Below are 12,538 nucleotides of genomic sequence, written 5' to 3'. Positions count from 1 at the left end.
CGGTGGCTTCCCTTGTTGTGGAGCACGGGCTCTAGGCACGTGGGCTTCAGTCGTTGTGGCGCACGGGTTCAGTAGTTGTGGCGCACGGGCTTGGTTGCTCCATGGCACGTGGGATCTTCCTGGACCAGGGCTCAAACCCGTGTCCCCTGCATTGGCAGGCGGATTCTTAACCACTGCGCCACCAGGGAAGCCCTTGAACTAACTCTTGAAAACTGAAGACAAGGTGTTGGTCAGGGAAAGGAGGGGAAAGCCAGGAAGGCCCTGCAAGAGAAGCAGCAGCACAGGGAAAACCATGAGGGTGTTCATCAGTCAGGACTCTCTGGGGAACTTCGAGTCATTCCCTGGGGCTAAAGTCTTGGGGGCAAGCAAGGGATGAAGGTGGGGAGGCAGGCAGGGGCTACAGAACTTGGATTTGTCATGCAGGTCATAAGGAACCAGTGAAAGGTTTTAAAGAAAGTTGATAACAAAGACAGAACAATTAAGCACAAATACGAGGGGTTCATATGTTGGGAAGAGTCCTCTCTCAAAGTAGCTTGTTTAGTAATCTTACTCTCTACTAGAAAAAATTCTAGAAGAGTCACATGGAAGAGGCAGTGTAGCCTAGAAGAGAGAGCCTGGGCTCGGAAGTCCAGGAAGCCAGACTGAAACCCTAGCTTTGGAAAATGGTGTGGCCTTGAAACAGTCACTTCCCCGCTCTGAGACTGAGATTTCCATCAGTAAAACGGGTGTATTGCCACCCACCCGACAGAGCTGTCGTGCGGATTAGACATACGATATACGAAGTGTGCGGCATCTAGTAGGGGGTCCCCACACGATTGTTTTTAGGCATCAGAGGCTAAAGGAGTCCCTAGACTTCTGGGGTTGCATCATGGCGATGAGGTCTGGCCTCCCAGGAGCCATCCTTGGTCCTCCTGACAGGCACGCACACTGAACTGCAGAGGCTGAGGCAGCCCAAATGGCAAATCTTGGGTTCTTTTAAGAATAACTTTAATGGTGTACTAGTGCAGAGAGGGTTTGTGCTCCATGGTTCTAACAAGTTTAGAAAAGTGACCCAGAAATTTCCCCCAAGACAGGAGGGTTAGAAATTGAATTTTTCCTGATGAGCCCACCAAGCACTGGTATTTGTATTGCTTTACGATAGCAATATGCCTACCACCACCCCAAACTTACATCCCTTCCTATAGGGTTTGAAGAAACATCAGCCATTGTTTTCAAATCAAATCATTTCACAGAGGCCAGTTCATATTATTCATCCTCAGATAAGCCACACCACAATGACTGGCGTCCACCAACAGGCCACCCACCCAGGCATGTTTTAAATTGTTATGCAACAGACTCAGTTCACAAGCTCAGGTCTTTTACCAAATTGCAGAAAACTATACAAGAGTCCTAACTGGTTCCCCCACAAAAGGGAAGGAAGACCTTGCTTCCCCCAGACAGGATTAAAACATTCAACACTACCTAGAGACCCAACTTATAAAAATGTAGCTTTTCTTTTCGTCATCGCCTTGGGAGAAAGAGGAAGAGGCAATTCGCAGAATCTGCACAGTTTCTGCACAGTCAACTTGTGTGCTGTGGTGCAGCCCACGTCCTCCCCCACCCCCTCACAGCACTCCTCCCCTCCCCCTCCCACATACCTCTTTGGAGCACCAGGCACATTTTGGGTGGATTAGCAGACATTCTTCACAAGAGGTGGCACTTCCACTAGTGCATATGTTGAGACCTTCAAAGAAAGATAAAGATGCACCAATTAGTTTCTGGCCGTAACCTCTATTAATGAGGCTTTTGAATGGGGTGGGAGGAGGAGTCACTTCCTTTTTTTTTTACCAGGGGACCTCCGCGAGGCTGAGGAGTGCAAGGCCCCTGTGCTAACTGCAGGTGAAGGCTCACTGGCCAAAGCTAAAGACTGACAGTTTTTGAAGCACCCACCACGTGCACACTTGTGTTAGCAACTCCCATTCCTTCCGCTGCACCCACTTAGTTCCCACCGCCTTCTCCAGTAACACAGCAGGTCCTGCCTCATTGAGGGGGAACAAGGCCCCTTTACACTTAGTCCAGCCAAAATGACAAAAATAGTACAAAAAGGAAAGAAAAAACAAAAAACCGATCGATCTTCTTCAGGCATAAGAAAATCCTAAATCAGGTACTGTCACACCAAATCCAGTGTACCAAAAGAAGCCAGCACAGCCCTTAAAGAAGAATACATCCCAGGGCTTCCCTGGTGGCGCAGTGGTTGAGAGTCCGCCTGCCGATGCAGGGGACACGGGTTCGTGCCCCGGTCCGGGAAGATCCCACATGCCGCGGAGTGGCTTGGCCCGTGAGCCATGGCTGCTGAGCCTGTGCGTCCGGAGCCTGTGCTCCGCAACGGGAGAGGCCACAACAGTGAGGGGCCCACGTACCGCAAAAAAAAAAAAAAAAAAAGAATACATCCCAGGAATACAATGTCAGCTTAAGATATGGGAAATCCATTAATTCAATATATCTACTAGTAGGTCAAGTAAGAAAAAAACATACCACCTCAGGAGGTAATAAAAAGGCATTTGATCAAATTCAAAATCCATCCCTGATTTTTAAATAAAATCAGAAACTAAGATTAGAAGGAAACTTCTTTATTGCTATAAAAGTCACTTATTTCAAGCCCAGGCCAGTACCTCCTCCACCCCCTGTCCCTGTGCCGTTCATATGGGGAGGGGCCTCCCGAGGCAGGCTCCACCGTGGTACTGAGGTTAAAGCCCTTGTCCCCTCTCCTCGCCCACCTCCCTACCTCACTCTACCCCCCCCCCCCCAGCTCCCACCCCCAACAGCAAAGACATTCTTGGTGAAACTTAGCATCCAGTTCTTTTTCTTCCTTTCTGAAACATCCCCGACAGATTTCTTTTGACCAAGAGCAGAACTGGTTGGTTTTTCTCTGAACAGAAATAACTTTATTTGGTCCTCACAGCACTAACAGACCCACTGGTCTCTTCTGGTTACTGCCTAGGGGCACAGCAGATAAATAGAAAAAAGAAAAACCCAGGGCCACCAGCCCCAGGAAGAAGGGCTCAGACCATAAAGGGGAAAAAAAAGAGTCAAGGAGATTAACAAGAGAGAGTGGAGGAGAAAACACCGGGAGGCGGAGACTATTCCCTAGCTCCACAAAACAACATAACAATATTGGTTGTAAGACATCTTAAAACTGTAACATTTCCCTAATTTGCTCATTTTAACTCTCTGCTTCTTCTTTGTCACTAGCAGTGAAAATCCTCAGAAACTGGGTGACGCAGGAAGCTGCACTGTGTCACCCCACACTAGAGGGAACAAATACCATTTGGGATAAGAACGGCAGCTGGGATGGAACCTGAGGTGCTAGGAGGAAAGGCAGGGCAGCTTTGGGAGCCCATAGAGGGCGAGAATGATGGTTTTCCCCAGCCAGAGACCCCAACCTGAACCCTCCCCACCAGCCATCGCCCTGTTGGGGCCCCTGCCTCATACCCCTGGAGCTGGGGGACCACAATCTCACTGCCAGGCCTACAGCAGGACCTCCTGGGTGCAGTATTGGACTCAGAACACATTTTCCAGAAGAAACAAGCTGGGACCAACCACGGTGCACGCCTCATTTCAGGAGGTAGAGTCCTTTCCAGGTCCCAAACACTCACCAAGAAGGTCTCAGAATCCAGCCCACGGAGAAGTTGGGCTTGCCTGCCTCCTGTCCGCCTTGACAACCTCCTTTCTCATTTTAAAATGAATCCACTCACTTGGAGACGTTCAGATAGGCACTTTTTAAAACACCTTTTAAATAATGCCATTTGCAGCAACATGGATGGTCCTAGAGATTGTCATACTGAGTAAAGTCATTCAGACAGAGAAAGACAAATATATGATATCGCTTATATGTGGAATCTAAAAAAAGGCTACAAATGAACTTATCTACAAAACAGTAATAGAGTTACAGATGTAGAAAATAAACTTATAGTTACCGAGGGATAAGGGGGGAGGGGAGGGATAATAAATAAATAAAATAAAACAAAATATAATAAAATAAAAAAGCCTTTTAAAAAAGAGAATGATGGCAGGAAAAGTTTCAAAATGCCAGTTCAATGTTTTGGTCTAATCTCCTTACCTGAATCACTTTGCTGTACAGCAGAAATAAACACAACATTGGAAATCAACTATACTTCAATTAAAAAAAAAAATATTCCCCAGAATACTTAGCTTGAAGTATTGACATTAAATAAATAGATGTGGATAACCGGAAAAAAAAAAAAAATCTCCTTACCTGTCAGAAACCACTACCTGAGGGGGTGAAAAAAATCAAAACTAGAATGAAAGTGACTTTTCTTCTGCGCTCCTCAACCTTATCAAATACACACTCAGGCCCTTGTGGCATGTCATTTGCTTTGATGTATAAAATCATTTCTATAAAAATAATGGGATTGCAGAACCCTGGAGCTAGAAATGCTTTAGCATGAGCTCATCAAGTCACCTCATTTTACAGTTGAAAACATGAGAAAACAAGAGTGACTTGAAAGAAGGAGCCCAGTCTACAAGTAAGAGGTCAGAAGGGGGCACTGGGGCTTCCCTGGTGGCGCAGTGGTTGAAAGTCCGCCTGCCAATGCAGGGGACACGGGTTCGTGCCCCGGTCCGGGAAGATCCCACATGCTGCGGAGCGGCCGGTCCGGAGCCTGAGCTCTGCAGTGGGAGAGGCCACAACAGTGAGAGGCCCGCATACCACAAAAGCAAACAAACAAACAAACAAAAAAAACAGAAGGGGCACTGGTCGGCAAGTGCCCACGTAGGGTACCTGCCTGGGGATCCCTGCACTATCCCAGACGCAGGCCATGTGACCAGTGAGCTCCAGGGTCCTCTGGAGAAGAGAAGTCCAACGGGCCCTCAGTCAGAAAGGAATTTGAGATTGGATGTCTCATTTATGTCTCTGCCCTAATCAACATAAATTCACAAACACCACTTTCTAAATAGCAGGGCCTCATCACTGAGCTCTGGGACCTTGGGTCGGGGGTCTCAGGTTCACAGCATTAAGGGCTCCTCCGTTCTCACCCATATCAGACTGGGCTCTGGTCTTCTGCTTTGTCAGCCCGAAAGACCTTGGACGTAATCCTGAAGAGGCTCCAGGGATGTGACAGGCATCTGGTATGAAAACATACTGAACAACTATAAAATATTTGTCATCCTTAATTGCTTCTGTTACTCTTACATATTCACATGCAAAATAGTAAAGTAGTTTCCCTGCACTCAAAATGATTCCTCTGAAATCGCATTGCTATAATTTGTAGTAACTGTAAATAGAAAGTAACCTTTTACAATCGTATAAAAATTAAAAATTTATTTTAAATATAAAAATAAAATTAGGTTGCTGTTGGGACAAATTAAAATTCAAGAAACCCTGTTCTAAGCATGTCCCAAACGCCAAGCACTGGACTAGGGGATGCTAGAGATACAGAGATGAACGACCCAGGCCTTGCTCCCCAGGAGCTCACAGTCTGCCAGGGACCAGGTAGCAGCCAGGAACTCGGGGAACCAGAAGCATAGACTGTGTGCTGATATGAGCCACGGTGCCAGCCTTACTCCCTCTGGCATCTCTCCTCTTTCCACCTATTAATATTTCAGTCAGCTTAGATTTGGCTGGATGAGTCACTTGGCACCAATAGCATTTTGAAAGGAAGGAAGCAATGAAAAAAACGTTAAAACAGCTGCAGTTCACAAATGTCAGAGTGTTGTGTCTAGGTCATGGTAATAGATGCTAGCAGCCCAGACAGTGGCCACAACTTTTCTTGGTTACTGTTTGCACAGTGACCATTCCAGCTCAATGTCAACTGCCTGCAGCCCTTAATGTCTCTGAAGCCAGGGGTTTACTGCAAACCATCATCTGAAAACACTGTCTCCTTCCCAAACTCATTGACTCATCCTTGCCTGTCATCAGTCATATCCAGGCAGCCGCCATGTCCGGCCGATTCTTCCTTCAAGATGCGTGAAATGTTTCTCCTAATCCACCCCTTCCTGCCTGCACCCTCCTCCAGCTAGGTGAGAGAAACACAAACCCGAATTACATTTTACTCGTTGTTTTCAAGACAACAGAAAATAAAAACATTTCATCATTCTTGTTTGCGGGGGGCGGGGGGGAAGTGGTAAGGCACTGGAGTGCCTCTTCCCATGCCCTGAACCACAATCCCCACGTGTGACAAAGTCTTTCCAGTGCTGATTCTAGTAATTAAAGAGTCATCAGTCTAAAGATGTTACCATGAAGTGTAAATACGCCCTAGGAAGGATCTGTCTTGTTTATATCTTTACTGCCTTTCTGAACAGCAGACATCTGCAAAAACACGCAACAACGTCGGCTTTACAGATATGACTTGTTTTTTTTAAAACACCAATTCAAATACTAGAATACTAAGTGGCTTTAAAAAAGAATGTGCATGCTCCCTACTCCCTGCACACTGATATGAAGCTCACTCGGATACACTTATCGCTAAGCTAACAGAAAAGGCAAGGTACAGAACAGTGTGTTTAGTGCTGCCTTTCAATAAAACTGGGGGAGGGAGATCTGTAACAAATGTACAGAAAACACTGTGGATCCATAAGAAACTGACAGGGATGGTCTGAGCAGGGAAGGGGGTGGGGGCAATGCCCCAGACTAACGGGCAACAGCATGGAAAAGAGATCTCTCACCCTACACTTGTTATGCTTTTAAAAAGTATGTGAATATATTACCTATTCAAAAATTTATTTGTAAAAAGACAACTGGGGACTTCCCTGGTGGCACAGCGGTTAACAATCTGCCTTCCAATGCAGGGGATGTGGATTCGATCCCTGGTCAGGGAGCTAGATCCCACACGCCGCAACTAAGGAGCCCCGGATTTTCGTTAATTATAACGTATTGATGTGGTTCATTCATTGTAACAAATATGCCAGATGAATGCAAGATGTAAATATAACAGGCAAAACCGGAAGTGGGGCATACGGGAACTCTCTATACTACCTTCTCGACTTTTCTGTAACTAAAATTGTTTTACATGTTTAGGAAGTTGAGGGTTTTAAGGTCATTGAAACCATGGTAGGAGTGGCCGGGTGGGGAGGACTCAACTGAGGACCAATCATTGTGTCCGTATCAGGGACCTAAAGGTAAGTGAGACCCGGCAATTCACCACGTGGCAGATGAGGCAGCCCCCAGTCTCTCTACCAGACAGAATATGCTATGAGAGCAAGGGAAGGAGAGGCCAACTCTGCTCCATCTGAGAGATGCAGACAAGGCTTCACAGAGGACGGGACATTTGGGCTGGAGTCATGGGCTGAGGAAAAGGCTTTCCTGGCACGAAAGATCCAAGTACTTGTTCTGTCACTTATTGGCTACAAGTCATTTAACCTTTCCTGGCCTCGGCATCTTCCTGCAAACAATTCCAGGGGTGGACTAAACGGCCTCTATCATAGATTCCAGCTCAAAAAATCTTGACACACTCAAATGAGTTCTCTCCCTCACAACAATGAATGTTTCCTCCTAATAAGTTACATGCATAGTCCCTGACCTCAAAGCTAGTTGTAGGAGGAGGCAAGGAGGTGAGGACGGGACACTCCGCCTCCAACACACACACACAGTACCAAGACTCGTGTTCATCCATTCATTCAACAAGTATGAGTCAGGCACTGTTCTAGGCACAGAGGATACAGTGTCAAATAGAACGGACAAAGCTCCCTGCCCTCACGGAGCTTACGTCCTGGTGAGGGCACAATGCTCAGAAGAGAAGATGGACGATACTCCGGATAAGGAAGTACATTAGATGGTGATAAGTGCTAGGGAGAAAAATCAAGGAAGGCAAGGAGACAGGAAGAATGTGGGGCAGGAGGCTGCAGCTCTGGCTGAGCTGGAGACACTGAGAAAAGGCTGGGGGGTGTGGGGGGGTGTGGAGGCGGCCCGCCGTGCAGAGATCTGTAGGGAGAGCATTCCAGGCACAGGGAAGGCCTGCAGCTGAACTCGAAGACAACGAGGCCCTCGGTGCTGGACTGAAGTGCATGAGGGGAAGTGGTGAGAAGCACGGGGGGCAGGGGGCATTCATGGAGAGCCTGGCAGGGCACTGGCAAGACTTCCGGAAGCCACTGGAGGGTTTGAAGCAGAGCGACACGATCTGACTTGAGTTTTAACAGGATCACTCTGAGCGAGAGTTGAGAATAACTCTACAAGAGACAAGCAACCATCTCTGAAAAACTCTGGGGGGCAGTGGGGTAGGGAACTAGCCTGGAGGTGGGGAGGGGCACTCTACAGCCCTGCTTCAAGCATCCGCCACAGGGGAGGTGTCAAGGCCTGTCTGGGAGCAAACTTTTCACCATGTGGCCCAGTAATCGAACCCTGCATTCAACAGAAGCGGCAGCCTCACCGACAAATGGGCACCTATAAGTAAAGTGTTCCTTTACATTTAGAAAGGCCGTTACTCCCATTCCAACCAGAAAGAAAGAAAACACACCACAGCCCTCCGCCCCGACCAACTGAAAATACCTGTGAAGCGACCCCACCCCATTAACACAGCTGCACACCACCACGTGAAAGGGGCACCATCGTTTAAGTACTGTGTAATCGTCCCACACGATGTTAAAACTTCTCAGAACGTCTCCATGAGCTCGCTGGAGGAGAAAAAGTAGTTACCAGGGTAGGCAGGCACGAAGGGCCTTCTGCCAACTACTTAGATATTTTAATTCTCCGTTGCCTCAGTAGCTAAATAAGCATGGAGAACAAGCAGGAGAGGAATACTAATTAGAGCTAATTAGGCCCTGCCCTCTTCTGCCTCAATCCCCTTTATTGAAAGTCCCCCTAATTCAAGGATGATGGCGCTAAAGTGTAAATACCTAGGGTAAACAGCAGCCGACACACCAAACCCCCTGTTTGCATTTCTGAACCTTTGCCCGGTTACCTGAGGAGGGCTGCAAACCCAAGGCCAAATTCCAACAGCCCCAGCATAGACCACGGAATCATGGGGGGAGGGAGTGCTGCCAAGAGGAGTGCAGTAAATAGGATAAAGGGCTCTCCTAGGATTTCCAGCATTCTAACGTGCAGGACATTCACCAGAAGAACATTTGATTTTTTTCCTTTTAATAAACAATGATAGCAAACATGACTCCAGTTCCGCAGCCCGATCAATGCCACACTCCTCCCTCCTTCTTAGCAAAGATCAAGGGCCTCACCCCAGAGAAACCCTTCCCTGGTTATGTGCGAAGGCCATATCTTCGGGTCCTGTCTGGAGGCCCTCGGCAAGGGGATAATAAGGAGAGCAGATAACCCTGGGATGGGGGCTGTCAGCCTGCCAGGGACTTGTTTGAAGTGAGCCCCCTCAAATTAGAAGTCTATTTCCTGCTGGATTAAACACACAGATGAAAGATGTATACAAACTTGGAAAAACAGAAATCACAACGCAAATGGAAAATAATGTATTGAAAGAATTATTTGCAACTGGAAGTATTTAAGGTTTTACTAGAATCAGAATGTCAAACTGTAAGGAAACTAAGAAGTCATCTCCTTCAGCAGTTCCCAAACTTTTGGATTTCACAGATTATTAGGATCATTATGATTTAAAAAGAAAACAAAAAGAGAAGGTAGAACGTATATAGGATTGCCAGATTTTTTCTTTTGCTCAAAATGAAAACCACTCTCTATTATCATTACAAATTATTAAAAAGTTTTCCCACCAAAAATAAAAAAGACATAATTTCAAATTAAAGGACAGTCCTTGGGAAGCAGGGGGCTGTTGGCAATGATATACTCCTGTGTGTGACACAAGATACATCCTTCTCTTTGCCTTTCCCTGGGGACCCATGAAAACATCAGCAATGGGCACTGGTTGCCAGTTGGGTGTTTGGAAACCGGTGATCTACCCCAAGCTCTGGAGTGAAAAAAGAAACCTGCTACAGTAATAACTTTGAATTAGGCCCTGAAGAAAGTTTTTGTTTGCCTAGACCTCTCCTCTCTCTCAGACAGAAACCTCCACTGCCTTCATGTAAATGAGACACGGCAGGGGACAGTCCTTCCCTCCCTCGCAGCCAGACATTTGCTTCCCGAGAGCAATCAAGAATCTCGGGCTTGAAAGTGAATCGAGCACCCCAACACAATTATCTCCTACGGGAAAGGAGAAAGTTTGGAGCTTCCTGCGTTTGGGGGAGGGGGGATGGGATGGCGGTAGCTCATCTGCCTGGCAGCCCCAGCGCCCAACAGAGCATCCCTCCGCTGTGGCCTCCCAACTGCCACATCCAGCCCCCTCCCAACTCCGAAAACTTAAAGCAGGTAACTGAGGGCTCCTCACGCAGCCGCCGACCCCGGGCAGTATCGCGCGAGTGCAACTGCACACCCCCTGCCCTCCGTTCCAGAATCAATCCTCCAGAATTACGGGACTGTGCTGCACGGGGTGTTTGTAAACTCCGGGATAAAGCCAGGCAGAAGGAATCAGATTGGGATGTTCCAGCTGGGGCTTGGTTCCCAGGTGGGGCTGTGGTTTGGGACGCGGGTCTCCCCTCGGGTATGCGAGGGCTTGGGGGAGGAAAGAGGGGGTTACATCTTTAAAGGAAAGCGGCTGGCCTAGGCGCGGTGAAACTCTAGGATTCGCTACGAGGGCCTGAACACCCGCGTTTCCAGGAGACTAGCCCTCGGGAGTAGTAGCCCTGGCCCCCACGCTTTGGCTCCAGCGAAGACTCCGGGTCACGCGCCTCCAGCTGCCCTTCGTCTCCCCGGGACCAGGGTACCGGTGGCATCACTCGGCGCCTCCCAGCAGCCCGCCGCCCCCGGCCGGCCACAAGGGCCGCTTTGTGCCGGGAGTGCAGAGCCCAGATCCCGACGCGGGGCTGGCGGCGGCCCTCCCCGCGCAATGGGCGCGGGCGCTCGCGGGCTGGGTCAGCAGACGGGCAGGGCTGTTTACTCAGGAAGGCTCCTCCTCGCCCGGGAGGGGACTGGAGGCCGACGACCGCCCTGCGGGGCTGCGGCGGGCCGCGCGCGGGGTGGCGCACGCAGTTCGGAAGCCCCCCACCGGGCCGTCCCCAGCGGCTCGCCACCTGGGAGTGCCCCGAGGATGCCTCCCACCTTCAGACAACGGCCCGGGGCCCTGCCCCTCCGAGACGCCAAGGGCGGCTCCGTGCGCCACAAAGTTTCTTTGCACCGCCAGCGGCACGGCTTACCTGGGAGCCGGGGCACGAGCGTGCAGAGCCCGAGGAGGCAGGCGTACAGGGGCGCGGGGGCCCGCGGCATGGTGGGGCGCCCGGCTCAGCTGCGGCGCGGGCGGCGGACTCCGCGGGGACGTGCGGCCGGGGCGCGGGGGCGGGGGGCCGGGGGCCGCGGCCTGGCGGGAGGCGGGGGCGGCTGCGCTGGCCCGCGCCCCGCCGCCACCATCCCTCCCGCAGCGCTTGCCGCCGAGTCCCGGGGCCGCCGCTGCGCCGGCTCCCCGGCCGGGACGCCCGGGGTGTCGCCGCTCGGGACGGTCCCGGCGGGCGGCTCTGTGCAGGGAGGACTCCGGCTCCTGCACGCACCACGGGCTGAGGCTCCCCCGCGCGCCGGTACACTGCGCCCGTCGCCTCCGCCCCTTCCCTTTTCTTCCTCCCTCCGGCCCGCGGGGCTCCACTTTCCTCCTCTCCTTACTCCTCCCCTTCTCTCCCCGTCCCGGCCCCCGCCCGGCTGCCACAAGGTCAGCTTACGGCGAGGCGGGGCGGGCCGAGCTCCGCCCCTCCCGGGGACCGGCCAGCACGGGAGGCCGAGGGCATCCAGGTGCAAGTTGCTTCCGGCGCACCTGGCGGCCCGGGCAGGGGTCGAAATCCTGGGGTAGCGTCTGGCCCGGCTTCCCTAGCAGCTACGGGAAGGGGGAGGGGCACGCTCCACGGGCGAGCCGAGATTATACTTGGGGTTGCTGGATTTAAGGAGAGAGAGCGGGTCCGGGGCGGGGAGCGGGGAATCGTGCCGTGGCAGTCTAGTCCTCTCGAAGCCGTGCTCGCCGGAGGGACGGAGGCACCGGCGAGTGTTACCGCGAGGCGACGTGCTCTGTGGGGAAGTGAGGGCACGTGGGGCGTGGAGACACACACAAAACGCACTTTTCCCTCCCTCATTAAAGTTTTGCCCTTTACGCGGATTCGAGGCTGGCCAATATGTCACTATTCTGCGTTTTTCTTATGTCGATACGCTGGCGGTTTCCGTGAAGCCGAACAAATAAACTGAAGAACAGATGCTCAGGTTTTCACCTTATCCTTTACACCTGAGCTGGTTCTAAAATTGACTGTAAGGGGCGGGGGTGGGGAGCTTCCTCTAACAGCACGTGCAAAGGACCAGGTGGGCTTGGGCTGGGCCACGACGAGTGGGTTAAGACTGGAATGGTTTATAGGCAGCAGCAGAAGAGGCAGCCTTCATGTACCAATAGAAGGAAATAATAGTAGGATGCCTAACACGTACAGTACAGAAAGCACACAGCTAGCCAGGCACTGAAATGTAAATACTTACCTTGTTAATTCACGAAATCCTCCCCACAACCCTACTGTTATCCAGATGAGAAAACTGAGGCACAAAGGGGTTAACTTGCCAGGAGAAGTG

The 12,538-nt window shown here is 50.7% G+C and overlaps 1 protein-coding gene across 2 annotated transcripts in view; it reads right to left on the bottom strand.

Moving 5' to 3' along the window:
* ITGB5 (integrin subunit beta 5) overlaps nucleotides 1-11,903 on the bottom strand; it is a 110,888-nt gene extending 98,985 nt beyond the window's left edge. Inside the window, exons 1-2 of one of the 2 annotated variants that reach the window (XM_079922976.1) lie at nucleotides 11,143-11,903; nucleotides 1,638-1,723 (exon numbers count right to left, since the gene is read on the bottom strand). In XM_079922976.1, coding sequence (XP_079779102.1) covers nucleotides 1,638-1,723; nucleotides 11,143-11,212 — 156 coding nt within the window. In that variant the 5' untranslated portion in view covers nucleotides 11,213-11,903. The remainder of the gene's footprint in view (nucleotides 1-1,637; nucleotides 1,724-11,142) is intronic. The other variant, XM_079922975.1, reaches the window with a different exon arrangement.
* Between the last annotated feature and the right edge of the window lie 635 nt (nucleotides 11,904-12,538).

Source organism: Stenella coeruleoalba (assembly GCF_951394435.1).
Source record: "Stenella coeruleoalba genome assembly, chromosome: 5".
In the NCBI taxonomy this organism is placed as follows: domain Eukaryota; kingdom Metazoa; phylum Chordata; class Mammalia; order Artiodactyla; family Delphinidae; genus Stenella; species Stenella coeruleoalba.
This window is presented reverse-complemented; position numbering and strand designations above follow the sequence as displayed.